Source organism: Nomascus leucogenys, chromosome 19, assembly GCF_006542625.1.
Source record: "Nomascus leucogenys isolate Asia chromosome 19, Asia_NLE_v1, whole genome shotgun sequence".
NCBI lineage: Eukaryota > Metazoa > Chordata > Mammalia > Primates > Hylobatidae > Nomascus > Nomascus leucogenys.
This window is the reverse complement of record NC_044399.1, coordinates 57802038-57829339: the sequence shown is the minus strand read 5'-3', so window position 1 is coordinate 57829339 and position 27302 is coordinate 57802038. Positions and strand designations below refer to the sequence as shown.

The following is a 27302-nucleotide window of genomic DNA, read 5'->3' as shown; positions in this document are numbered from 1 at the left end:
TTTTGGCCAGGCTGGTCTTGAACTCCTGACCTTGTGATCCACCCGCCTCAGCCTCCCAAAGTGCTGGGATTACAGGCGTGAGCCACCGCACCCAGCCCACGGCTAATTTTTTTATTTTTAGTAGAGACGGGGGTTTCTCCATGTTGGTCAGGCTGGTCTCCAACTCCTGACCTCAGGGGATCCGCCCGCCTCGGCCTCCCAAAGTGCTGTGATTACAGGCGTGAGCCACCGCGCCCGGCCCCCCCTTTTTTTTTTTTTTAAAGGAACGGGACTTGATATTGATTCTGCAATTACTTTCTCCCACACTCCCACTCCCGCCCCAGAACAAGATAGCGGCAGGCCCTAGCGGGCCACCGTCCACAGGGTGGATCCGCCAGAAGCTTCCCTGCGACGCAAAGATCCACCCCCTGAGCCCCCGGCGCTCCCTCCGCCTCACTTCCTCCTCCAGGCTCCGCCCCGCGCCGGTGCGCCTGCGCACGGGCGAACACGTGGCTGCAGCGGGGCCAGAGCAGCAATGGCGGCGGGCGGCGGCGGTAGCTGCGACCCCCTGGCGTCGGCTGGGGTCCCTTGCGCCTTCTCCCCGCACAGCCAAGCCTACTTCGCTTTGGCCTCTACCGACGGTCACCTACGAGTATGGGAGACGGCCAACAACCGGTTGCACCAGGAGTACGTGCCTTCCGCACACCTCAGTGGTACCTGCACCTGTCTGGCCTGGGCGCCAGCGCGGCTGCAGGCCAAGGTAAAGCGAGCGGGACTGCGCGGGGCGGGCGCCTTCCCGGGCTCGGCTTCGGGCCTCTGGGCCGGGTGGCGCGTGGCCCGGCATCGCGCGTGGCTCTCGGCGGCCCGGGGCGAAAAGGCACGGAGCGCGGCGTCGGCGCGCACAGGGCCCAAGCCGCCAGCCCCGCGTGCGGCCTGCCGCGAGGGCAGTGAGGGAGGGCGCAGCTCGACCCTGCCGGCCGCGTATCCGAGCCCTGCCGGCTGGCCCCATGAGGCCTGGGCCCCACTCTTGACGGGCAGCCATGTTCCCTAAGTCCCCCGGTCCCCCTGGGGCGGCTTCCTTCTCCCGGGCCTTGCTCTTCAGAGTCCTGGTTTTTGACAGAGTCCCATCTTGGAACTATCTAACTTTCCTCTGTCTCTGATCCGGCTCATCGGTTTTGCCCCGGTCGGTTGGTATGGACTAGTCTGTACTTGCTTCCGGACCTTCCCCCTCCGGCCCCCCCTTTGGGTGCCGGCTCACCACGTGTTCTCGTCCACGTCCAGGTCGTGGGACTCTCAACTCTTAACTTTTGCCTTACCCAGGCACCTCTGCATTCTTAGCTTTTTGAACTCACTGCTTTTTGATTTTAACATCTGCTCGCCCCTCCCGCCCCGCTTTCAAGCCCATCACACCACTCCCCACCCACCATTAGGATGTGGAGGTAAAGTGAAGTAGTAGCTTGATTTAGTGAATGTTTTATGAGTCTAGATGAAGTTACCCTTAGATGGAAAACTGCCGAGTTAGGCAAAGCTTTTCATTGTTAGGGACCCGTGTCAGGTAAATGCCATTCACTGTTGAGTCACTCAGCTATATCTAACTCAGCATGCACGTGGTTATTGCATTTATAGAGTAGCCAAACCGAATCACTGCAAAGTGATTTGGAAGCATCAGGTATCCTGAGGTGTGTGATGTGAGCTGTTTCAGTATGGAGAACTGTAAAAGCTCCTATTTAGCATAGATCTTACTCTCTCTGACGACCTGGGAAACCTGCTAAATTTTTGGGTTGGGAGAAGGAATACATCTAAGTTGCTATATTTTGGGTATGTTTAGCTATTTTTCAAATTTTAAGCTACATTTTCATAGTTTATCCTGTTGATTCATAAAATAAACCTATCAGGGCTTATAAGTCAGACATAAAACAAAAAAAAAATCAGTTTTTATTGTTAAAATTACAGCGCTCTGCTTATCTTTTATTTTCAAAGTTTTTTATGATTGTATTTTAACAGTCTTATAAAGTGATAGTAATACTAATGCTGAGACAAATACGGAGCAGTGGTTAGGTAGGTGCGTGGACCCAAGGTGGCTATATTGTCTACATTTGATTCTAGCCTCTGTTTCATAGTGGTAATTGCCCCTCTGGTTCCTCATTTATAAAATGAGGATAATAATACCTTCTTCATAGAGTGGTTGTGAAGATTAATATGTTTAATAATGCAGAGAACACTTAGAATAGTTCTTGACAGGTAAGTGCTTTAAGTGTTAAGTATTATTAATATCTGATATTTGTGTGGTTAGTCCTGAAATGTCGATAAGGAACTTTCTGCCTTGTTTGGGGGGAAGAAACAGAAACTGGGAAACTAAGCAACTTGAATAAAGTAAAAAATGGAACCAGGATTAGAACTCAGGTCCTTAAGAGCTCAGTTCTTGGTTATCTGCAACAGATAGTTAATACTAGGTTGGAAAAAATGTCACCCACTTTGCTTTTCTGTTTACTTTCAATTGCATTGTATGCCCAAGAGAAATTTCCTAATCTCATATTAAAAGTCATAGTTTTGGATTATGTGCAACACTATGGTAAACTAGAAAAATAACTGGATTTGGTTTCATAGCCAAGACTCAAAACTTGCTTTGTCATATTGAGCAAGTTGTTTTAATTTTGAGGACCTCGTTGATAAACGAGAGTTGAGCTACATTAAACAAAAATTTTTTTTCTAGGTTTCAGCATCGTTTTACCTGCACTCTCTCCTTTTAACCACATACTGTGGAATCTCCTGAAATTAATTGCATTTTAAAAAAACTGATTGAAAATCAGAGCTAAGAAAGTTTAGTAAATGACTTGACCCAAGCCTTAATAACCAATAAAGGAGTGTGGCCTCTAGAGTCAGGGTGCCCCGAACTCCTGGTCCAGTGCCCCGATTTTGTTACTCTCAATCTTGAGTCACAGAACTGAGAGAGCTGGAAGGAATGTAGAGACATCCCCTACTTTGAGGGTGTGTCCTCTTGGAACATCAGTTTGACTTAAAAACTAGGGAGAGACAGTTTTCTTGTATTAAAACACGCTTGCACATATATTATGGTATAAAATTAAAAAGTCATATGTGCTGTAGCAAGATATCTTAGAAAAAAAGGCACATGTTAAGGTGCTCTCATCTTATTAAACCCTTCCTTTTATTTTACATCTTTGAGGCTTAGTGTATGAGGCATGAAAAGGATGTTACTCTGAACCCACTTTCTGGCATTTTGCTAAGGTCCTGGTATATGATAACATATAGTGCTCTCAAATTTGAAATAGCAGTAACATCACCCACCTTTTAGGATCCTCAGGATCAAATTAGGCAATGTGTGTGACTGGTGTAGCGTGGCCTAGTATGTAATAAGTGGCTAAATAAATGTTATTATTGAGTGACTCTGGACTCATTTTACCATTTAATATGGCATTTAATATGGTAAATCAGTTTGTAAGAAAAGGATTCTACATTTGGTTTAGTAATTGTCAGTTTGCTACCCAAGGACAAAGTGTGGTGATGATAACTCATCAATTGAGAAAGATTAGTTAGTGCTGGGTTTCTTGGGTAACGGGTTAAGTTTGTGGTTCACAAGTGTTTAGAAAAATTAGATTGTCGCCTCTTGTTGGTCACAGAATGATTACAATACTTTGCATTCATGCCACAATAGTTTTTGGAGGGTTTTTGTATGTTATGTAGCTGAGCATTCCATTTGGTCTTTGGAGCCTGGGGGAAGAGGACCTTTAATGAGGACAAGAAAATAGGAAAGTGCAAAAATACAAATGGATGGACTCTATCTAGATGGATGCTGTTTTTTTTTTTTTTTTTTTTTTTGGAGACGGAGTCTCACTCAGTCGCCCAGGCTGGAGTGCAGTGGCGCAATCTCGGCTCACTGCAAGCTCCGCCTCCCGGGTTCACGCCATTCTCCTGCCTCAGCCTCTCCGAGCAGCTGGGACTACAGGCGCCCGCCACCACGCCCGGCTAATTTTTTGTATTTTTAGTAGAGACGGGGTTTCACAGTGGTCTCGATCTCCTGGGATGCTGTTTTTAAGAGTTCCTCAAGTTTATGTGTGTAAACTGAGGCAGAAATATTAATTATATTTTCTACCAAAGCCACATAGTAAAGTGGCTGAGCCACCTAGGAACTGATGCTGCTATTTGATTGTCTTCCAACTTTTGAAAGTCTTCCAACTTTTCTGCTTTTCCTTCTCTAACAAACCTTGTCTGCTATTGGCTGTCACAGTAAATGTGTTTATACTGCTTTGCTGTCACTGCAATTAAGATTACCCTATACAGCTTAGTACTTGTTGAATGAAGCACATGGCTTTCAGACATTGGACAGGGTGTCTGAGTTGGGTATCTGCATTACCATCCCTTAGAGATGTAGGGCAATTCACATGTGCTGTGCAATGGTCTGTCTTGAGGTCTTGGTAACAGTTAAACTTCCTAAGAAGTAAAGGTTGCAGATAGATCTGATTGGCAGAAATAGAAGTTTCTGTGTATTAGGACTTAATTGATTTGTTATAAATACTGTATGTGATTTTTTGCAAAATGAATACATTTTGTTCACTGTTACCTGTGAAACTTAAACACATGCAGTGGCAGTGAGATAGACGAAGAAATGGAATAGGAGACTAATTGCAGAATGAAACTTGAAACTTGGCATACTTTTTGGTGTCTAGAGTTCAGTGTTTTTCAGAGCAGATTTTGATCCGTTAGTGGATTATGTAATAAACTTAGTGGATTGTAACACTAAAAAAAAAAACAAAATAGAATGGAAAGTATCAGAGTACTACTAGCCGTGGGAAGTTTTCTCTGTGAAGCTTGTTTCTGTACATGTATTTTTATGAGAGTGTAGTGACTGCATGTAAAACTCCTCTTTCTCTGGGATCTCAGTCTAAAAAGTCATTACTTTAATTGCTGTACAAATTCAGACTTCTCATCACCTGAATGTGCTTTTTTCTGTCTTCATCCCATCTGTACAACTCCTTGCTTTTATAAATCATGCACATGTGCCATTCAGATTCTTCCTCAGCCTTCTGATTGTTTCTGGATCAAATGCTGATAATGGATCAAATGCTGATAAGCTTTTCTTATAAGACAGGTTTCAGTATTCCTTGCTTAACTCAGTCTGCCCTTCATAGTGGAAAAGACTCCTTAGTCCGAGAAATCACCTCCTTGGGGTATTCACTTCTGATGCCTTCAGGAATTGAGATTTTCCAGTTACAAATATATGAACTAAATTTTTTAGCCTACCTTTTTATTACTTAATATATTTATCTGTATAATCTGTGCTGGGCACTTAAGAGGAAACACAACTGACTGTGACTAAGGTGTAAAAGAAGAAAGACATTTCATATTTGCCGTATCTAATGCACGGTATGCCATGTGTCTTAAGGGAAAGAAGTTTCCGTGGAGGAGGTGGTATTTGAGGTGGGCCTTAAAGCATGGGTAGGATTTTTAACCAATGAAAATTGAGGTGAGTAGGAAAGGTCCCCTTCCAAGTGAAAGAAAAGCAAAAGCAAAATAGGAAAATGTGTGTATAGGAAGTGTTAACGTAAGGATGGAATTGGAGATAAGACTGGAGAAAGTGGGTTGAAGGCAAATTGTAGATGCTTTTAAATGCCATAGAACTGTTTATATTGATTTATTCTCTGGAGAGTCACTGAAGTTTTTTGATCACAGAAATAACATGTTTAGATAGTAAATGCCAACAGAAGTTTGTCATCTATAATCAGTAGCACTAAACTCTTGGTTTCAAAAATATTTAGTATGGGTAATACTTGGAATATTAGTTTTCATTAAAATGTGCATTGGTTATATACACTTCTGGTCTGATGTGTTACCTTTTTAAATATGCTCATCCTGCTGAATAAAGACCATCCAACCTGAAAAATAAATGAGTCATGAGTTCTTTGAGTTTAATAAATTGGAGTATTATTTAGGTTTAGACCAGTGATCCTTAAAGTTGGTCATAAATCCTGTAGATATTCCTTCCGCCTGCCCCTGCTTGCTTCTACCAAAAAACACAGAGATTTGCAGCTGCAGAAATTAAGGCTTTGACTATGTTATGCTTGACATAGGCTATGTAAATTTCTAAAATTTCTTTGTGCTTTTTAATGGAAATTCAAATTGGCAATAAAGCATATGCATATTTGGATCTGTCTTTGTTTCACACATCGAGAAACTTCCATTTAGATAGTTTTGATCTGGGAAAACCAAGAGTAGAAGAAAGATTTCCTGGAATCTTTTTTTGTTTTGTTTTGTTTGAGACGAGTCTCTGTCGCCCAGGCTGGAGTGCAGTGGCAGGATCTCGGCTTGCTGTAACCTCTGCCTCCCGGGTTCAAGCAATTCTCTGCCACCTGAGTAGTTGGGATTACTGGTGCCTACCACCAGGCCCGGCTAATTTTTTTTGTATCTTTAGTAGAGACGGGGTTTCACCATGTTGGCCAGGCTGGTCTTGAACTCCTGACCTCGTGATCCACCTGCCTCAGCCTCCCAAAGTGCTGGGATTGCAGGCGTGAGCCACCGCACTCAGCCTTCTTGGAATCTTTTTAAAAAGATGAATCTTTTCCTGCTGAGATGGTACTAGGTTAATGTACTTCCCCGCACTCTCCTTGCCTGAAATAGGTGTTTGTATTTATAACCTTATACAGAAATTATTTTTGCCCCTGGAATCATTCAGAGGTAGCTTTAGAAATTCATGTAACTGAAACGGGGACCTAGAACACTCCTAACGTTGAGTTTTCAATGTTTCAACAAATTAAATGAGACCATCAGACTTTGTACTTTGGCTTTTAATTGTAACTTCTCTTTTGTGTTTATTAATACATTTCTAAGGACTTGCAAGATATATTTCTAAGGACTTGCAAGATGTGTATTATTTTTTTCTGTAAGTAGGTTACCTTTTTTTGTTAGGCTGCATTTTGTTCATCTGTGTCCAATGAATCAAATTCTTTAAATGTAGCATCCCCCTAGGATAACTAAAAGAAAAAAATGGAAAGTGCTTTTTAAGTCTACTCCCTGATACTCTTTATGCACTGGTAACGTTATGGTTGTCATTGGTTTTTCTTGAATTAAGACAGATTTTTGGGTGTCTTGGGCTGTGTGCGTGCCCATGAGCGCTGTAGAGCTAAGATCCTGCACTATTAAGAAGATATTCTCTTTTCTATGGTATTGGCTTGTTTTATAGTGAAACAATGGATTTCTCAGAACTTTATGCTAAAAACATATAGGCTGGTGAGCCGTAATTAAAAAAACACGGAAGAGAAGTTCTGAAATCATAATAAATATTCAGCATTATAAACTGATGTAGCGCTTTTAAGTTAGGGTCATTGTCTTTTTGTTGGATAGACATGATCTGTTAGCATCACTTTTGAAATGAAAGAAGTCTTGTGGCATTTGCCACTTGAATGAGACTTGTCTCTGAAGTCACTGAATCACGGAGCCAGCCCTTGACCAGTCATTGGGGCAACTTCTTTCTTGTGTGCTCTGAGCTGCTCTACTAGTTAAAGCTATTTGTTGACTCAGATTGAAGTTAATGCATGTTTATAAAGGTAAAAACTTTTGAGTCTCTTTTCTTGACAACTAAGCTAGAATTTGAGGAAAAACTAGGAGAGGAAAAGGAGAGTTGGCTGCTTAGATATGGACTTATGGATTCATAGATTTTTGGGTATGCATCTCTTTGGTTGGGGAGTGAAGGCTTCACTTAGGTTGGACCTGTCAGGAGGGGCGGTCTGTTTCTGAGAAGTGGAAGCAGCATTGAGGCTTCTTGGACCTGTTAGGAGAGTACCAAGAACATACCAGCTTTTCCTATTTGCTGCCTTTTTTCCGTAGGGGTGGGAGACGGGACATAGAATTAGGAGTTTCTCTTCCCATTGGAGGGATTTCTTTTTAAAGTAGTGAGAAGTAAATCACCCAATAGCTTGTATCTTCACCCCTTTTAAAATGTCTTTTGTGGGCTGGTGGGCATTTGTATTTGTTCATTAACGATGTTTTAGTATTTGCAGTACTAAATAAAAACATTGTTTTTCTTTTTTTCCAGGAAAGTCCCCAGAGGAAAAAAAGGAAATCAGAAGCTGTAGGAACGAGTAACCAGACTGACTTATTGGCTCTTGGCACAGCAGTTGGTAGCATATTATTATACAGCACAGTAAAAGGAGAATTACACAGTAAATTAATAGTAAGTGTGTGTGTATTTTGTTTAAAAGTGATGTGACAGGGAAGCTGATTATTAGAGATTATTAAAAAAACACTTCAAGGTATGTGATGGGATCTGTGCTGTAGGGACAGTTTTCAGTCTCATCTACGTTTAAATAACTGAATAGTAATATTTGATAAAAGCTATAATAGTTAACAGCAGTCCTTATTATGGGTCAGAGTATGAAGACTTATTGACTAGGTTTAAAATAAGGAAGGGTTACAGGAACTCTAAGGAATCATAGATAGCAGCTGTGGGAAGCAGCTCCCCACCTCTTGACCTAGGGGAATAAAGGAGGCAGTTGGAGTTACTGCTAACACTGAGATCTTTTAGGGGCTAGTGTTGTGCTGCTGCTGCTGTCTCTTGAGGAGTGGTTCCATGGGCATGGGATCGAGACCTCAAACTGAGAAGGAGGCTCCAGCTGCCTGGTGCTAGTGTCTCTGACGGAGATAATGAGACTTGTTCTCCTAGGATTGGAAAAATTGGATATTGGGTTCAGCTGCTGCTGTTGGGCATTACCACTGTTGGGGTGATGCAAATAAAGAGACAGGGAGGAACAAGTCCCTTCTCTCTCCATCCTTGTCTCCCTCTAGCAATTCCTATTGGCAGAACCTATGGATCGAGCTGGGAAATCAGAAATCAGGTTTGCCGAGTCCCAGCATCACAGCAGAATATAAAGGGCGGGTTTGGCATTGGAAGACAGTAACCGAACTGACCTAGTTGGTTCAGACAATATCTATTGCAGTGTGTTTTTGTTCGCTGGACTTCTGTATATAGGAGTGTTTTAAGTTTTTTGTTTTAAATAACATTTGTCTATAGGAAATTTGTAACTACATAAAGTTGAAAAGGAAAAAAATTTATACCTAAGTCTGTTGCTGAGAGATCCTCTTAATAATTTGTATATTTCTTTGCTTTACACATACATTAAAAAAGTGTAGTTGGCTTTCTGTTCATCTGGTTTGTATCCTGATTTTTTTTCATTAGATTACAACATAACTATCTTATATTTGTCAAGAACTGGTTATAGAGATTTTTAATGACTGCTTAAAATCCCAACAAGTGGAATAGTCCATTATGTTACTTGTTGACCATTTAGGGATTTCCAGATTTTTAAATTGTTGTAAAACAATTTCTTTTTCTTACATGGATTCACAGAATTACTAACGTAAAATTAGTGAGCCAAAGGGTTGCTATATATGTAGTATAAAAATACTTTCCGGAATAATTTTTACTAATTTATGCTTAATATCACTGATAGGAGATAAGTACTTTATCTCAGCAGTATCATTACCACTGCTGAATAGCCCATTAAAACAGCAACAACGACAACAAAGAAACAGATAATTTGTTAGAGGAACATTTTAATCTGATTTTAAGTTTGCATTTAGGAATGTATTACTTGTTTTTATATTAAAGATTACAAAAATAATACTCAACTATGAATTTTAAAATGAATTTTAAAGCATTCAGAGGTCCATCTCAAGAAAGCATTCTTCCCTATATTCTTCCCCCCTCCTCCAAGTCGAATGTGGTCCTCAGGTGAGCTCTTACACCTGCTATAGGTAGGAGCCTATCGTTTAATTGGATAGGTTTTTTGTGGTCAGCAGGTACCTAGCATCTTGTGCAGTGTGATAGCTGCTCAGCTGCTGTGTCTGCTGGAGCCTAGAAGACTTATTTTTTTTTAAAGACAGAGTCTCACTCTGTCGCCCAGGCTAGAGTGCAGTGGCGCGGTCTCAGCTCACTGCAACCTCTGCCTCCTGGGTTCAAGCAATTTTCTTGCCTCAGCCTCCTGAGTAGCTGGGATTACAGACATGCACCACCATAGCTGGCTAATTTTTGTATTTTTAGTAGAGATGGGGTTTTGTCATGTTGGCCATGCTGGTGTCGAACTCCTGGCCTCGTGTGATCTGCCTGCTTGGCCTCCCAAAGTGCTGGGGTTACAGGCATGAGCCACCGTACCCAGCCTAGAACTCCTTTTTATATCCTTACAAGATTGTAAATACATCTTCGACAGGGATGAATTTATCAAAAAGGAGTCAAGAGGGTCAGGGTGAGGAGTACTGGGATGGTTTGGTAAGGTGGAAAAGGACCAGGCTTTGGAGCTAGTCTGTCCTGAGGTTGAATCCTACTAGTTGTATGATCGTGTGTGAATAATTTAAGTTCTCATCCCTTAAGTGGGTATTAACAACCTACCTTGCATGATTTTATTAAGATTTAGATGTAATAATGTATGGAAAGTGCCTTGCTTGTAAGTGGTATTTAGTAAATATTTGTTGAATGAGTAAGTGAACAAGTGAGTGAACACATTGCTAAATTGCTTTCCAAAAGGGTATGCTAGTTTACACTGCCGCTGGCAATAGTATTATGTAACCTCACCAGCATGGGTTTCATAAGGCTAAACACATTGCTACAGGAACAGACTAAAAATGCCACTTTGTTTTGGTTTGTATTTCTTTGATTACTAACAAGGTTGAATATTTTGGTATATTTTCTAACTGAATTCTTTCTATGGAATGTATCTGTTCATATCCTTTAGTTACTTGCGTGTATATAAGACTTAGTTCTTTGAGTACACAACTGATAGGAAGGAAGGAAAGTAACTGAATGTAACATTTTAAAATATTTTTCTTTTGAAGTGGTAACAAGGTTATTTCGAAGTAGCTTTAGTAATTTCGAGTAATCACTTTTATTCTTAGCTTAGGTATGTACATAGTGGTGTTTCATTGTATATGTATTTACTTTATTCCTGCAAGATTTTAATACATAAAGCTAAAAATGGTACAAAAGTAAAGTAACTGTAGGAGAGATATCACAAGATAGCATGTGACTAGTTGTCAGACGAGTTACAGCAGTGTTGGGAAGGCCTGGAGGAGGAGAAGTGATTTCATTTGGACCTTCTGGGATAGGTAAGATTTGGATAGAGGAGGGTGGAGAATCCTTTCAAGGGTGGAGAGAGGAAGTTGGGGAGATGGCAAGAGCAAATGCGGAGAGACAGGAATGTAAAAGATTGACTTGGCACTGAGCAAACTAATTCAGAGGAGGGGCATACTAGGGGATAATGGATAATGGATAAATGTGACTTCAAGTAGAAAGAATGAAATGCTTGCGAAGTGGGTGATTTAGCACCTCATCCTGCTAAGTGAGTTAGTCCTGGAATGTTTGTGAGATGGGAAACATGAATGAGCTCTTCTGTTTCTGTTCCTACGTGCCTCTTAGTGAGTGAGCATCTTGCTATGCTGTAAATGTGTAAGTATTGTGTATATGCTATGGCCCTATAGTACAAGGAAGCATTTAGTGTTTACCTGAAGTAACAGTGATTTTTATTTTGAGACATGGCTTTGGTACTTTTTTTATAAGAGATTTTTCGAGGATATTTTTGACTACACTTGATTTTTACCTTAAATGTTGACTTGGGATGTGGAAGTAGTTTATTTATTTATTTTTAAACAGGAGAAAGAAAGTTATCATTTTGAAGTTCTAGCTGTTTATCTCTCTTTTTTTTTTTTTTTGGGGATATGGAGTTTCACTGTTGTTGCCCAGGCTGGAGGCAATGTCGCGATCTTGGCTCACTGCAACCTCTGCCTCCCAGGTTCACATGATTCTCCTGCCTCAGCCTCTCAGATAGCTGGGATTACAGGCATGTGCTACCACGCCCAGCTAATTTTGTATTTTTTTAGTAGAGATGGGAGTTTCGCCATGTTGGTCAGGCTGGTCCTGACCTCAGGTGATCCGCCTGCCGCAGCCTCCCAAAGTGCTGGGATTACAGGCGTGAGCCACCACGCCTGCCCTGTTTATCTCATTTTTGATGTTGGAAAACTAAAATGGATAGGTAAAGGTTAAAGCTTTTAGTTAGGTTAAGGCCTAACATTTTAGTTAATTATTTGGTAATGACTCTAGGGTTCATATTATCATAATATATAAGACAAGTTTTATTTTCTTCTTAAATTTTTTTTTTGTACACCGTAAATGTATTCCTTTTCATTTGTCATTGTTAAAAAAAAGAAGAGTTGACTCCTACCTCTACAGATTATTAACTACATCTCTAACACGGTCACCTCTATTTGCCTTTCACTTCCTCTGCCAATGACTGGCCTCAGATCACCAGTGGAACCTTTTCAAAAAATACACCGTTGGCTCTATCTAGTTCTACTGATCTAAAATATCCACGTGTGGGCCAGGAGCACTGGCTCATGCCTGTAATCCCAGCATCTTGGGAGAGCGAGGAAGGAGGATCAGTTGAGCCCAGGAGTTTCAGACCAGCCTTAAATTTTTTTTTTTAATCTACAGAGTGGTGGACATGACAACAGAGTCAACTGCATACAGTGGCATCAAGACAGTGGCTGTTTATATAGTTGTTCAGATGATAAACATATTGTGGAATGGAACGTACAGACATGCAAAGTAAAGTGGTGAGTAACATTCATGATATCAGGAAATGCAGTAGACGTGGATAAATGCTGGACTTGTGGGGAATGCAGACATTAATAAGGTTATAGGTTCCATTTTCAAAGAACTTTTAATCAAATTGAGCATGCAAGATTTTAACACATAAAATACTAAAGCACATAAAATACATAAAATTACATAAAAGCTAAAAATGGTAAAAAATAAAGCAACTGTATGAGAGATGTCACAAGGTAGCATGTGACTATTTGTCAGCTGAGTACAGTAGTGTTGGGAAGGCCTGGAGGAGGAGAAGGGATTTCAGTTGGATCTTCTAGGATAGGTAAGATTTGGATAGAGGAGGGTGGGAGAATCCTTTCAAGGGTGGAGAAAAGAAGTTGGGGAGCTGGCAGGAGCAAATGCAGGGAGACAGGAATGTAAAAGATTGACTTGGCACAGAGCAAACTAATTCAGAGGAGGGACATACTAGGGGATAATGGATGGCAGATGATACGGGTCAAAGGATCCTAAGAGCCTGGCCTTGTGTCATAGATAAAGATCATAGACCATTGATTATAGTTCAACCACCTGATCCTGAGGTTGGCCGTATAGGAGATGCTTAGTAAATGTGGGCTGTTGAATATAGTTCCACCTGCTGTGTAGTTGAGGACCCTCATGAGGAAAATGATGCCCATGGTCCTGCAGCTGCCAGAGAAGGGATTCTAATCCTGCTCTTTTGAGTTCTGGAACAGTTGGGATTTTAGATTCTGTCTGGTATGCAAGAGAGAGCCATTGGCCAAGTGCAGTGGCTCACACCTGTAATCCCAGCACTTTGGGAGGCCAAGGTGGGAGGATTGCTTGAGACCAGACTGAACAACATAGTGAGAACCACCTCTCTACAAAAAAAAAAAAGTGGGTGTGGTGGCATGCATGGCCTGTGGCCCCAGATACGAGTCTGAAGTGGGAGGATTGCTTGAGCCTGGGAGGTTGAGGCTGTAGTGAGCAATGATTGTGCCACTGCACTTCAGCCTGGGTGATAGAGCAAGACGCAGTCTCAAAAAAAAAAAAAAAAAAAAAAAGTCTGGGCTCAGTGGCTCACGCCTGTAATCCCAGCACTTTGGGAGACCAAGGCGGGAGGATCACGAGGTCAGGAGATAGAGACCATCCTGGCTAACACGGGGTACCGTCTCTACTAAAAAGACAAAAATTAGCCGGGTGTGGCGGCGGGCGTCTGTAGTCCCAGCTACTCGGGAGGCTGAGGCAGGAGAATGGCGTGAACCCAGGAGGTGGAGCTTGTAGTGAGCCGAGATCACGCCACTGCACTCCAGCCTGGGCGACAGAGTGAGACTCCGTCTCAAAAAAAAAAGCCACTGCAGGTCAGTGTCTCTGGGATAGAGTATTCAGAGTAATGCTTTAGGAAAAAGTAATCTGTCAGCAATGTGTAGAATTTAGGGGAAGGAGCTAGTTAAAGGCAGAGAAGGCAGATAGATTGTTACTGTAATCTGGTTGTAGGATGGTAAGTGTGGGAAGTTAAAATGGGAGTGATCGCAATCATTGAGTTGGAATATTGAGTTTAGTTTTCAGCTTTGCTAACTAGGCGAGTAAACCAATTTAGAGGGAGGACATACTAGAGGGATAATGCATGGTAGAGGATAGAAATTATGGTCAGAAGAGATACATGGTTTTGGGGTTTTTAGACAAGTTGGCTTTGAAATAACATTATGTGAAAGATAAGACCCAGCAGACAGGGTGGTGCTAGAGGCTTAGAATTTTTTTTTTTTTTTTTTTTTTTTTTTTTGAGACAGAGTCTCGCTCTGTCGCCCAGGCTGGAGTGCAGTGGCGCAATCTCGGCTCACTGCAAGCTCTGCCTCCCGGGTTCACGCCATTCTCCTGCCTCAGCCTCTCCCAGTAGCTGGGACTACAGGCGCCCGCCACCACGCCCGGCTAATTTTTTGTATTTTTAGTAGAGACGGGGTTTCAACGTGGTCTCGATCTCCTGACCTTGTGATCTGCCCGCCTCGGCCTCCCTAAGTGCTGGGATTACAAGCGTGAGCCACCGCGCCCGGCCGAGGCTTAGAATTTAAGTGGGGGTTTGGGGTTGGAGATGCAGGTAAGTAAATCATCTCTCTCATGGCTCAGTGAGTATCTGTGCTCCATTTACTTGTAGCAGACATATTAGTTTCTATGTTAGTAACCTGTTAGAAATGGCTGCAGAGATTCTGATCCAGTAGGTCTGGGGTAGGGCCTGTGTTACTGTATTCTGGATGAGAGGTCACAAAGATAGGTCCTTCACATAGGGACTAGTAATGTTCAAAGAGCCATTCAACACATTGTGCGCTTTACTGTATGTAATCATAAGCCTGTGAGGTGAACTTTAGCCCCACTTTGCTGTTTTGAAGTAGATTAAACAAGAGCCTGACCTCTCATACACTAAACTGTTGTCTCATAACTTCATTATGTTTCCAGCTTCATTGTTAGCATTCTTATGCTGCCGTTACTTGATTTTGTTTTCTGTTCTAGACGCTATGTATTGATTTTCTGTTGTGGAAGATGAGGATTTAGCTCTTACCTTCTTTTCCCCCTTCCAGTTCTCTCAATATTGTTGTATCAGTGTTTGATAAGCAGTATTTGTTTACATTATGACTAGTTAATTATTGTTACAGCTGAGCCTTAGACTTTCCTATGTTTAATATATTTTTTTGTACAAAATTTTGCTTTCTTGGGCTTTATAATTGCTTTGGTTTTTATTTCATTTTATTAGTTACTAGGTCATTCTCTATTAGTGGTATAAATCTTCTCAGTTGTTTCTGGACACATCAGTCAGTCAATTTTATTCATTTCTTGGAAAACTTGTCTGTCTTGTAAGTTCTGCTGAATGATGATTATCCCGAGATTTTCTTTTTTCTTTTCTTTCTTTTTCTTGAGACGGAGTTTCGCTCTTGTTGCCCAGCCTGGATTGCAATGGCACGATCTCAGCTCACTGCAACCTCTGCCTCCCAGACTCAAGCGATTCTTCTGCCTCAGCCTCCCGAGTAGCTGGGATTACAGGCACCTGCCACCACGCCTGGCTAATTTTTTATTTTTAGTACAGACGAGGTTTCAGCATATTGGTCAGGCTGGTCTCGAACTCCTGACCTCAGATGATCCACCCGCCTCGGCCTCCCAAAGTGCTGGGATTACAGGTGTGAGCTACCATGCCTGGCCATGAATTATCTTCTTTTGTTCCTTACATCCTGTCTATTGTGGGTGTGTTTTCATTTGTTTGATTTGGCCTCTTTTATGTTTAAGGCATCCTTCAAATCACTGGAGATCCTGGGCTGCCTGTTGCTATTTGGAAACAAAGCATTAGAAACCTGATTGGTGGCTGGGCATGGTGGCTTATGCCTAAAATCTCAGCACTTTGGAAGGCTGAAGTGGAAGGATTGCTTGAGCTTAGGAGTTCGAGACTGTCCTGGGAAACAGTGAGAACCCCCTCTCTACAAAAATGAAAAAAATTAGCCAGGCATGGTGGTGTGTACCTGTAGTCCTAGCCACCTAAGAGGCTGGGGCAGGAGGGTCACTTGAGCTCAGGAGATCAAGGCTGCAGCGAGCTCTTATCTTGCTACTGCACTCTTCCTGGGCAACACAGTGAGACCCTGTTTGGGGGAAAAAATATTGGAAGCCTTAGTTGTAAGTGTGTGACTTTTCAATTGTTGTGCTTCATTTATAGAGTGACTGGGAAGCCGTCAAATATCAATATGTGTAGGTCATTCCACTGGAACCAGTTACATTTCCCAGACAGGAATTTTTTCATCTAGTGCTTCTTAAGACTTAAATGTACATAACATCTTACTTGTGCATACAGATCTGATTTAGTAGGTGTAGCTAGGTTAGAGCTTGAGAGTGCATAATTCTCACAAGTTCCCAGATCATGCTGATTTATGCTTTGAGTTGCAAATCTCCTGAGGGATTAGGGTGTGGGGAGGATAGAAGGTATTATTAGCCTAACTAGCATTTTCAATACTGAGTGGGGAGGTAGATTAAGGAAGCTTATCAGCCTTGTCTAGGCAGGATGGCAACTGTGTCTTTTATATATGTATCAACATAGTGAATATATGTTGAATATTGAATGTAAATGAGAATTGAAGCTGTAGGAATCGATGATAAATTGGCAAAAATTTTAGAAGCCGATAAGGGTAAGGGAAAAGTTCTCTTGTACATTATAGCTGCATTTGTTTGATTATCAGTGAGGTTGAATGTTTCGTGTTTATCAACAATTTGTATTTTTCCTATGAATTGCCTGTTTGCCTGTTTATATCCTTTGTCTATTTTTATTTTGAGCTCTTTTTCTTATTGATATGAAGGAGCTATTTGTGTATTGTGAGTATTAATCCTTTGTAATATATATTTTTGATACTTTTTTCTAGCTTTTTACATATATATACACATACTTGTGTGTGTATGTATATATATATTATTATAATTTTTTATTTTTTTATTTTTTTTGAGACAGGGTCTCACTCTGTCATCCAGGTGGAGTACAGCAGTGGTGTCTCAGCTCACTGTAAACTCTGCCTCCGGGGTTCAAGCGATCCTCCCGTCTCAGCCTCTGGAGTACCTGGGATTGCAAGTGTTTGCCACCAGCCCTGGCTAATTTTTGTATTTTTAGTAGAGACAAGGTTTCACCATGTTGTTCAGGCTGGTCTTGAACTCTTGGCCTCAAGTGATGCACCTGCCTTGGCCTCCCAAAGTGCTGGGATTACAGATGTGAGCCACTGCGCCTGGCCACTTTTTACTTATATTTTAATTTTATGACTTACTTGTGGAGCAGAAGTTTTATGTAATTAAATCAGGTCTTTTTTTTTTTTCTTTATAATTTCTGCTTTGTAATTGCTGTGGAAGACCTTTCTTAACCCCAGGATTATAAAAACATTCTCATACCCTGTTTAAACACTTTTAAATTTAATCAGTTAATTTTTTGCATGTGTGGCATAATGTAGGAATCTAATTTTGTTTTTCTAATGACTGATTTGACTTCCTCCATTGTTGACTGGCAGAACCATACATTTTCTTCCACTTAATAACCTCTTTTTTTTTTTTCTTTGAGACGGAGTCTTGCTCTGTTGCCCAGGCTGGTGTGCAGTGGCGCAATCTCGAGCTCCGCCTCCCGGGTTCATGCCATTCTCCTGCCTCAGCCTCCTGAGTAGCTGGGACTATAGGTGTCCTCCACCACGCTTGGCTAATTTTATTGTATTTTTAGTAGAGACAGGGTTTCACCATGTTAGCCAGGATGGTCTCGATCTCCTGACATTGTGATCTGCCCACCTCGGCCTCCCAAAGTGCTGGGATTACAGGCGTGAGCCACCGTGCCCAGCCTCTTAATAACCTCTTTTGTTATTAAGGTTCCTGCTGTTACTTCCTTTTTTTTTTTTTTTTTTTTTTTTGGAGACAGAGTCTTGCTCTGTCACCCAGGCTGGAGTGCAGTGGTGTGATCTCGGCCCATTGCAGTCTCTGCCTCCCGGGCTCAAGCGATCCTACCATCTCAGCCTCCTGAGTAGCTAGGACTACTACACCATGCCTGGCTAATTTTTGTAGTTTTTATAGAGTCAGGGTCACGCTATATTGCCCAGGCTGGTCTCGAACTCCTGGACTCAGGCGATCTGCCCACCTCGATCTCCCAAAGTGCTGGGATTACAGGCATGAGCCACCATGCCCAGCCCCTGCTGTTAACTTCTTGATTTTATAAGTGAATAGCCAAGTTCCCTGTTGCCTATGACAGCATTAATATGTGTAACAAACAGCAAAGACTCAAGCTTCTAATCATATTTGAGGTAATGAAAAGGAATCATTTGTACCTAATTAATTTTTACCTGTCAGATTGGGGTGCATTCATGTGGATTTGGGGTAGAAATAACCTTTTTGGGTTGCAACTTTTGAGAAATCATTTGTGTTATTAAGGGAATTAATTAAAGGCCAGCCTTCCAGAGAAAGCAAGAGTTGAGGTAGGGTTAGGATGGGCTTGGGGAGGTCTAGCCAATATGGAACTTTCCTGGACATGCACAAAGTTCATCTCCTGGGTCACAGGATGTACAGCTACCCATTTTACATTCTTATCACTCTCACTCACCCATTTTCTGATACTTGTTGAGAATCTTTATCCCATGCCTGCCAAAGGGAGATTGTGCTGTGTTAAGGAACCCAATCAGTGAAGCTTTTACCACACTGGTATGTCCAGGGTTAGTTACCTGACACAAGCTTTTAGGGAATGTAATTGTCATAGGACCTGAGGCAATATTTTTAATGGTTGTTCAGTTTGTTTTTTTTGTTATTTTCTGCTCTGAGTAAAGTTTTCTGTCATATATTGAGATGCTTTTTTTTTCTCTTCACAATATAGCAAATGGAAAGGCGACAATAGCAGTGTCAGTTCCCTATGTATCAGCCCAGATGGAAAGATGTTGCTTTCAGCTGGTCGAACAATCAAACTATGGGTTTTGGAGACCAAAGAAGTCTACAGGGTGAGCGAATCAAATTATTTGTAAGCATAAAAATTATAGAGTAAACACAGAGAAAGGCAGAAGTTTGAACCGGAAGATATTATTTTAAGAATACAAATTCTTCATTGTCAGGTACATCAAATAGTTTAGTGGATAAAAGTTAGCCTCCTAATCTGATTAGTTGATGTTAAAAAGAGTAGACATGTCTACTTCAAATGTGTTGGAAAAATGAATAGAACCAATATTCAAGAAACAAGATTTTTTTTTTTTTTTTTGAGATGGAGTCTCGCTCTGTCACCCAGGCTGGAGTGCAGTGGCGCGATCTCGGCTCACTGCAGGCTCCGCTTCCCGGGTTCATGCCATTCTCCTGCCTCAGCCTCCCGAGTAGCTGGGACTACAGGTGCCCGCCACCACACCTGGCTAATTTTTTGTATTTTTTAGTAGAGACAGGGTTTCACCATGTTAGCCAGGATGGTCTCGATCTCCTGGCCTTGTGATCTGCCTGCCTCAGCCTCCCAAAGTGTTGGGATTACAGGCGTGAGCCACCGCGCCCAGCCGAAACAAGATTTTTTTAAAATTTAAATTTTATTATATACACCAATTATGTATCCACAAAAAAGAAAAAGTTACCTTATAAAAAACAAAACATTTTGAGACAGGGTCTCTCTCTGTCGCCCAGGCTGGAGTGCAGTGACGCCATCATAGCTCACTGCAGCTTTGACCTCCCAGGCTCAAGCGATCATCTCACCTCAGCCTCCTGAGTAGCTGGGAATATAGGCGCTCACCACCAGGCCTAGCTCAAAAAAGATTTTCTTAATAAAAAAGTTTTTACTATGTGATGATTATGGTAATTTTGATTTCTAGCCTACATCCAGCATTTAGTCCACTTACTGTATTTGACTGTGGAGATTTAGTATTATATTTTTGGAAGAGGAAAAAGCTTTCACTCAGGGCTTACTGAACATTTGGTGCTGTGATGATGCCTTAATATTGTGGTTTCGACTCACTGAGAGTAAAATGAGGACCTACAATTCCTTGGCTGTGTCTGAGCACCCAAGAGTATGCCTTTTAAAATGGATAGAATTAAGTGAATCTTTAATTCAAGAATGTAAGAAATAAAGGTGCAGAGTGGTAGGGTCATAGGAGTTAAAAGGAACATCTAAATTTTCAGTATTTTCAGATGGATTTTTTTAGAAAGTGGGAGAATTATAGCACAAATAACCTTATTTGCTTTAGAATTGAATTGAACAGTTACTTCATCGTGGAGCTGTCCTTTCCGATATGTATCACATATGGCTTGTTTTGATACATATATACTATTAATTTTTGTCCCTGCTTTGAATCGGCTCTCCTAACTGAGATTTAACTTTCTCTAGCATTTCACAGGACATGCAACGCCAGTTTCGTCACTGATGTTCACTACCATCAGACCTCCTAATGAGAGCCAACCCTTTGATGGAATTACAGGTCTTTATTTCTTATCTGGAGCAGTACATGACCGGTTACTTAATGTCTGGTATGTAGTTCTTTTGGATTTGGGAGGTAGCATTGAAAGAATCTGTCAGAGCTTATGTAGTTAATGTAAATTATGAATATGGGACTTTATTTGTTGTATGTAATGTTGGATTTACATTGAGTCATAATAAAGAATTGAGCCTGCCTACAAAACAGATCTTTCTGAGAAAAAATTAAGTGCATTATGTAATAAAGCCTCCTGTGCTTGTTTAGTGATACAGTGGACTGAATATTTTTGTGGTTGGGCAATTTAGAAATAACTTAAAAAGTTTAGAAAGACCTTTGATTTTGGAATGTATGGCACCACTGGGTTAATGCACTAATGCCTGTTTATGGAGGGCATAAAATTGCTTGGCTGTCTCAGAATTTCCAGTAACTCCTTTTTGCAGTAGCTGCTATTAACTAGTTCCCTTTGAAACCTCTTTTAAAAGTGAAAATCAGGCTGGGCGCCGTGGCTCATGCCTGTCATCCCAGCACTTTGGGAGGCTGAGGCAGGTGGATCACGAGGTCGAGATCGAGATCATCCTGGCCAACATGGTGAAACCCTGTTACTACTAAAAATACAAAAATTAGCTGGGTGTGGTGGCGCGGGCCTGTAGTCCCAGCTACTCGGGAGGCTGAGGCAGGAGAATTGCTTGGACTCGGGAGGCGGAGGTTGCAGTGAGCCGAGATTGTGTCACTGAACTCTAGCCTGGCGACAGAGCGAGACTCCGTCTCAAAAAAAAAAAAAAAAATTGTTGATACAAAGTCATCAAAAAGTTTTTAAATAAATTTCCTGGATTTGATTGCAGCATCTGATGGTGAAGTTGGCTTGAAAAAAAAAAAAAAACCACCCTGCTGTTCATGGTCAATTCTCATCTTAGTAATAATCAGTTGAGCATGCTCTTCACCATATAAAGTTACTGTGAATTTATATAAGATAATACTCATTTAGAAGTGGTACTCATCCAATATGTATTCCTCAAAGAGGTAGTTGTGTGGGGGTCATAAGTCAAAATGTGGGCCCCTGTTTACCTTCAAAACCACCAGCAAAACCATAATTCCTAATTATGACTCTTGTAATTAAACAGATTTGGTTTTGTTTCGTGTTTGATTTTTGAGAAGAGCCAATGGAGATAAATTCTTTTAGTTTTAGATGGTCTAACAATTACATAAGAAATTAGTAGTGCTAAAAAATTAAAATCTACTACCAGGGTCCCCTGGCATAACTGAGTTGCTTCAACCTCAAATGTTTTACCACTTAGGCTCCCTTGTACCTAGGAGTCTCCAGCTACAAAATTTCATAAGATAAAATAAAAGTTGCTTTATGTTAATCTTAAGAACCTGAATAGTGTCTATTATATGTGGGGGCTTCCTGGAATAAAGGAAGTAAACTTAAAATTAACACACACAAAAGAAAAATATTAAAACCCATATTGAAAAGCTGCCCAATGAGCTCTGTAAATTTGCATGGGGATAGGTAGAGCAGGCCTAAAGTTCCCTGATAATTTCCTTTGAAAGACACATTTCTGAGAGGATATAACATATGAAGGCTTCTTGCTGAATGAAGATTAAAAGATAAACCCCAGTACTATCTTCTGTTGATTAGTTAAGATACTGTGCATAGTGGTCTGATGGCACAGATTTTGAACATACATGAATGACTTCATGTTAGAATGAATCTTACTAAGAATTTTTGCATGAAAACATTTAGAATTTATCAAATCAACTCTTAATTTTCTTCTGAACTCCAAAGAAGCTGATTTGAATCATGTTTGTAAATCGTATTTGTTATATATTATTTTTTAAAATTTGTACCTAAATTTTGAAAACAGCTATATTGAAGTATAGTTGACATGTAATGAACTGCACATACCAGAGTGTACAAACTGATGAGTTGTAACTTACATATACATTGTGAAACCCTCACCACAAATAAGATAATGAATGTGTTTCCTCATGTCTTCTTGTAATCTCTCAGAGACTTGTTGACAGGTTTTGGGCCATTACAAATAAAATTGCTATGGACATTTTTTGTGTACAAGTCTTTATATGGACATGTGATTTCATTTCTTTTGGGTAAATACCTAGGAGTGTAATGGCTGGATCATATGATAGGTGTACATTTAGCTTTTCAAGACATTGCCAGATTTTTTTTTCAAAGTGGTTGTGGCATTTTGCATTTTTACCAGCAGCGTATGAAAATGGGAATTCCTTCACATTCTCATCAACACTTGGTATAGCATTTAATTTTAGCCATTTTAATAGGTGGGTAGTGGTATTTTGTGGTGTTAAATTGGCTTTCTCTAATGGCTGGGATGTTAAGATTCATGTTTTTGCATTATGGATATCCAGGGATCCCAGTATCATTTGTTGAAAAGATTATCTCTGCTGACTTGGTTTTGCATATACCCCTCCCCCTATAACCCCGAACACCTACACACACCCACACATCCCTGCACCCACACGCTTATCCCTATATCGGTTCTCATTATTTATAGTTGTTAAGTCATATAAAGTCCCCATGAACACTGATTTAGTCAATAACATTACTCCTTGGAGAAATAGATTAGGTTCCCATGAGCCTCCAGTTGTAACATTTTTGTCATCTATTTATTTTTTTGTTTATATTATTTATATTGTAAAGGTAGCCAGCTTGTAACATTTTTGTCATTAATATATAAAACCTTGTTTTACGTTTGTTTCTAAAGATATTTAATGCATATGTTTTTGATTAACTTTGAATTCAGAGCACTACAACTCATGTCTGAGTGACGCTTATTTAACACACATTTTCACTGTAAGGCACATCCCAGCCTTCTTGTGCTTAGGAACACCATAGAGCACTTCAGAATTATGCTTGGGGGCCGTTTTAATTAGTGAAATCTCCAAGAAAGCACAAAAATGCAAAAAACATGGTACTAGGTGAACTACTTGTTGATAGTATGAGAACCGCAGTGGGAAGGCAGAATATAGCTACCTTAGCTGAAGACGTTGAATGTGTTAGGCAACTCAGATTTTTCACTAGTCTGCATGACTGAAGGAGCATAAAATTGTTACAGTGATTTTGAGGTTACAAATAAAATTTTGCAAAAGATGACTTTGCAATAAGGAATCCATGAATAATGACAATCAACTGCATATGTGTGTGTATATATAGGTCTGTTTCTGTGCTCTTTACTCAATACCGTTATAATGTTAATTCTCCCCAAATTGACCTACAGATTCAATGCAGACCCAATCAAAATCTTAGCAGGCTTTTTTTGAGAAATTGACAAACTGATTCTGAAATTCAAATGGAAATACAAATGACAATAGGCAAAATCATTTTGAAAAAGAAGAAAAACGTTGGAGGACTAAGATTGATTTCAAGACCTATCATCAAGCGGCACTAATCATGACAGTGTGGTATTAGTATCAAGGTTGACAAACAGATCAATAGAAAAAAACAGAGAATGTTACTCATTGTTTAAATCTGCCACAAATGCATTATTGCTTTCTCTTTTCTCAAGCAACCATGTTATATGGTAGTGACATGGATGCTTCTGTTGTTTTGATCTTTAGTCACTTTACTAGTTTTCAAAAGATGACAAAGCTATTGGGAATCTCATGTACTGATCTCCGTGCCTCCTTAGGTGTTTGCCTTTTTAGGAAATAAATTAAATCTGTCTTGCTATCTAATTGCTGGTTTTGTTATCTAGGCAGGTCCGATCAGAAAACAAAGAAAAGAGTGCAGTGATGTCATTTACAGTTACCGATGAACCTGTCTATATTGACTTAACTTTGTCAGAAAACAAAGAAGAGGTAAATGGCTCGATTTTTGAGAATTTGTTTTTGGGTTTCACAGATGTTATTTTTACAGTCAAGGTTTGGATGATTTAATGACTCGAGAAGTAGAGAGGACCTGAGGGAGTAACAACAAACTGTAACAAATTTTAGACTGTTCAAAAGAACTTAAATCACCGTAATAATCTCTTATGAGGGAAGGGAAAAGTTTGTACAGGACGGTAGTAAATTCAGGAATTCATTATGTGAATTAAGAAAAGTTGTTCAGATGGATTTTGTTACTAGGAGTATGTATATATGATTCTTTAATCAGATGAAATTGTTGGCGATAGCTCCTAACTAAGGTGTGTGTGTGTGTGTGTGTGTGTGTGTGTATATATATATATATATTTTAATCTCTTTGAGATGGAGTTTTGCTCTTGTTGCCCAGGCTGGAGTGCAATGGCGCGGTCGTGGCTAACCACGACCTCCGCCTCCCGGGTTCAAGCAACTCTCCTGCCTCAGCCTCCCGAGTAGCTGGGATTACAGGCGTGTGCCACCATGCCCAGCTAATTTTGTATTTTTTAGTAGACATGGGGTTTCTCCATGTTGGTCAGGCTGGTCTCGAACTCCAACCTCAGGTGATCTGCCTGCCTCAGCCTCCCAAAGTGCTGGGATTACAGGTGTGAGCCACCATGCCCAGCCTATATATGTATATATTTTATAAGAGTGACGTCCTCTTGTTTGCTGCCTATAAAAAAAGAATTTTTCATGTAAAAATTAAAAGGATTAAACCTGTTGTCATTGAAGTACTTGCTGTTTCTGTTTGACTAAAGCTTTGCAGGATTTTGATTTGCACAGAATCCCATGTTTCTAATGCAAGTTAAGGATATTTCACTTTTAACTCAATTTAGTTTTGAAATGCATATTTTGCATTAACCTCTAGGATTTAGAGATGATCATCATGTTTTAATACTTTAAAAAAGTGTTTCAGGGGAAAAAGCATTGGTTTAAAACTAAAAAAATTTTGGTTTAATGTTTCTGGCTGGGTGTGGTGGATAACTTGAGCCCAGGAGTTCAGGACCAGCCTGGGCAACATTGCGAGACCCTGTCTCTACAAAAAATAAAAAAATTAGCTGGGCATGGTGACATGCACCGGTGGTCCCACATACTTGGGAGGCTGTGGTGGGAAGATTAACTGAGCCTGGGAGGTTGAAGCTGTAGTGAGCTATGATCCTTCCACTGCATTCCAGCCTGGGTGACAGTGAGACCCCGTCTCAGTAAATAAGTAAATAAATACATATAGCTTCTGTTGCTAATAAACTTGGCTTTCTAATATGAAGTGGGGGCCCTTGATGATCAGATCAGTGATTCCCTATAAAGATTTTTGTCTTTAAGAAAACTAGTAGTTGGGCGCTGTGGCTCACGCCTGTAATCCCAGCACTTTGGGAGGCCGAGGTGGGTGGATCACGAGGTCAGGAGATCGAGACCACGGTGAAACCCTGTCTCTACTAAAAACACAAAAAATTAGCCGGGCCTGGTGGTGGGCGCCTGTAGTCCCAGCTACTTGGGAGGCTGAGGCAGGAGAATGCCGTGAACCTGGGAGGCGGAGCTTGCAGTGAGCTGAGATTGCAACACTGCGCTCCAGCCTGGGCGACAGAGCAAGACTCCGTCTAAAAAAAAAAAAAAAAAAAAAAAAAGAAAACTAGTAGGAATCCTACACTTAATTACAATAATGATTTAATGTTATTATAAAGTTGGACACGCTTGTGTACATTCAGTGTGATCAGTGCCCTCACTATTCTGATGATTGGACATTCTGATCATAGGGAACTGATGAGAAACATTTATTTTGGTATTTTCCCCTATAACTTTTTTTTTTTTTTTTTTTTTTTGAGACAGAGTCTCTCTCTGTCGCCCAGGCTGGAGTGCAGCGGTGCAGTCTTGGCTCACTGCAACTTCCGCCCCCTGGGTTCAAGCAGTTCTCTTGCCTCAGCCTCCCTAGTAGCTGAAATTGTAGACTGCACTACCACGCCTGGCTAATTTTTGTACTTTAGTAGAGACAGGGTTTTGCCACGTTGGCCAGCCTGGTTTTGAACTCCTGGCCTTGAGTCTTGAGTGATCCGCCTGTCTCGGCCTCCCAAAGTGCTGTAATTACAGGTGTGAGTCACCGTGCCTGGCCCCCTATGACTATAAAATAAAGAGGTTGATTTAACTTGAAATGACTTTCTAAAAAAAAAAAAAAAATTTTTTTTCCTTTTTTTTTTTTTTTTTTTTGGAGACAGGGTCTTTCTCTGTCACCCAGCCTGGAGTGTAGTGGTGTGATCTTGGCTCACTGCAACCTCTGCTTCCCAGGTTCAAGTGATCCTTCTGCCTCCGTATCCCAAGTAGCTGGGACTACAGGTGCATATCACCACGCCTGGCTAATTTTTATATTTTTCTAGTAGAGATGGGGTTTTGCCACGTTGGGAAGGCTGGTTTTGAACTCCTGACCTCAAGCGATCTGCCCACCTTGGCCTCCCAAAGTGCTAGGATTACAGGCATAAGCCACCCCACTCGACTAAAAGTTTTAAACCTTTATTTGTGTGTGTGTGATTTTTAGAGGTAGGTTCTTTAAGTCTAAATACGAGTAATTTATGGAAGAAAGATCACTTTGCTTGGAGTAGCAAAACTTGCCACTAGTCTATGTAGAGAATAGACTGAGGGATTTTGTTTGTTTGTTTGTTTTTTGTTTTTGAGACAGAGTCTCCCTCTGTCAGCCAGGCTGGAGTGTAGTGGTATGATCTCAGCTCACTGCACCCTCTGCCTCACAGGTTCGAACAGTTGTCCTGCCTCAGCCTCCTGGGTAGCTGGTACTACAGGTGCGCACCATCACGCCCGGCTAATTTTTGTATTTTTAGCAGAGATGGGGTTTCACCATGTTGGCCAGGCTGGTCTTGAACTGACCTCAGGTGTTCTGCCCGCCTTGGCCTCACAAAGTGCTGGGATTACAGGTGTGAGCCATT

General features: G+C 40.9%; 1 protein-coding gene and 1 non-coding gene across 2 annotated transcripts in view; both read left to right on the top strand.

Annotated features, from left to right (window-relative positions):
- The first annotated feature begins 464 nt into the window (after positions 1 to 464).
- Positions 465 to 27302, top strand: part of WDR43 (WD repeat domain 43) — a 54479-nt gene continuing 27641 nt past the window's right edge. The window contains exons 1-6 of the mRNA XM_003262679.3: positions 465 to 739; positions 8027 to 8164; positions 12470 to 12591; positions 18939 to 19059; positions 20415 to 20554; positions 24234 to 24336. Of these exons, the coding sequence (XP_003262727.1) occupies positions 515 to 739; positions 8027 to 8164; positions 12470 to 12591; positions 18939 to 19059; positions 20415 to 20554; positions 24234 to 24336 (849 nt within the window). The 5' untranslated portion in view covers positions 465 to 514. The remainder of the gene's footprint in view (positions 740 to 8026; positions 8165 to 12469; positions 12592 to 18938; positions 19060 to 20414; positions 20555 to 24233; positions 24337 to 27302) is intronic.
- Positions 20007 to 20091, top strand: LOC115831627. Its single transcript, XR_004027151.1, has one exon. It is a non-coding gene; the product is annotated as a small nucleolar RNA SNORD53/SNORD92 (small nucleolar RNA).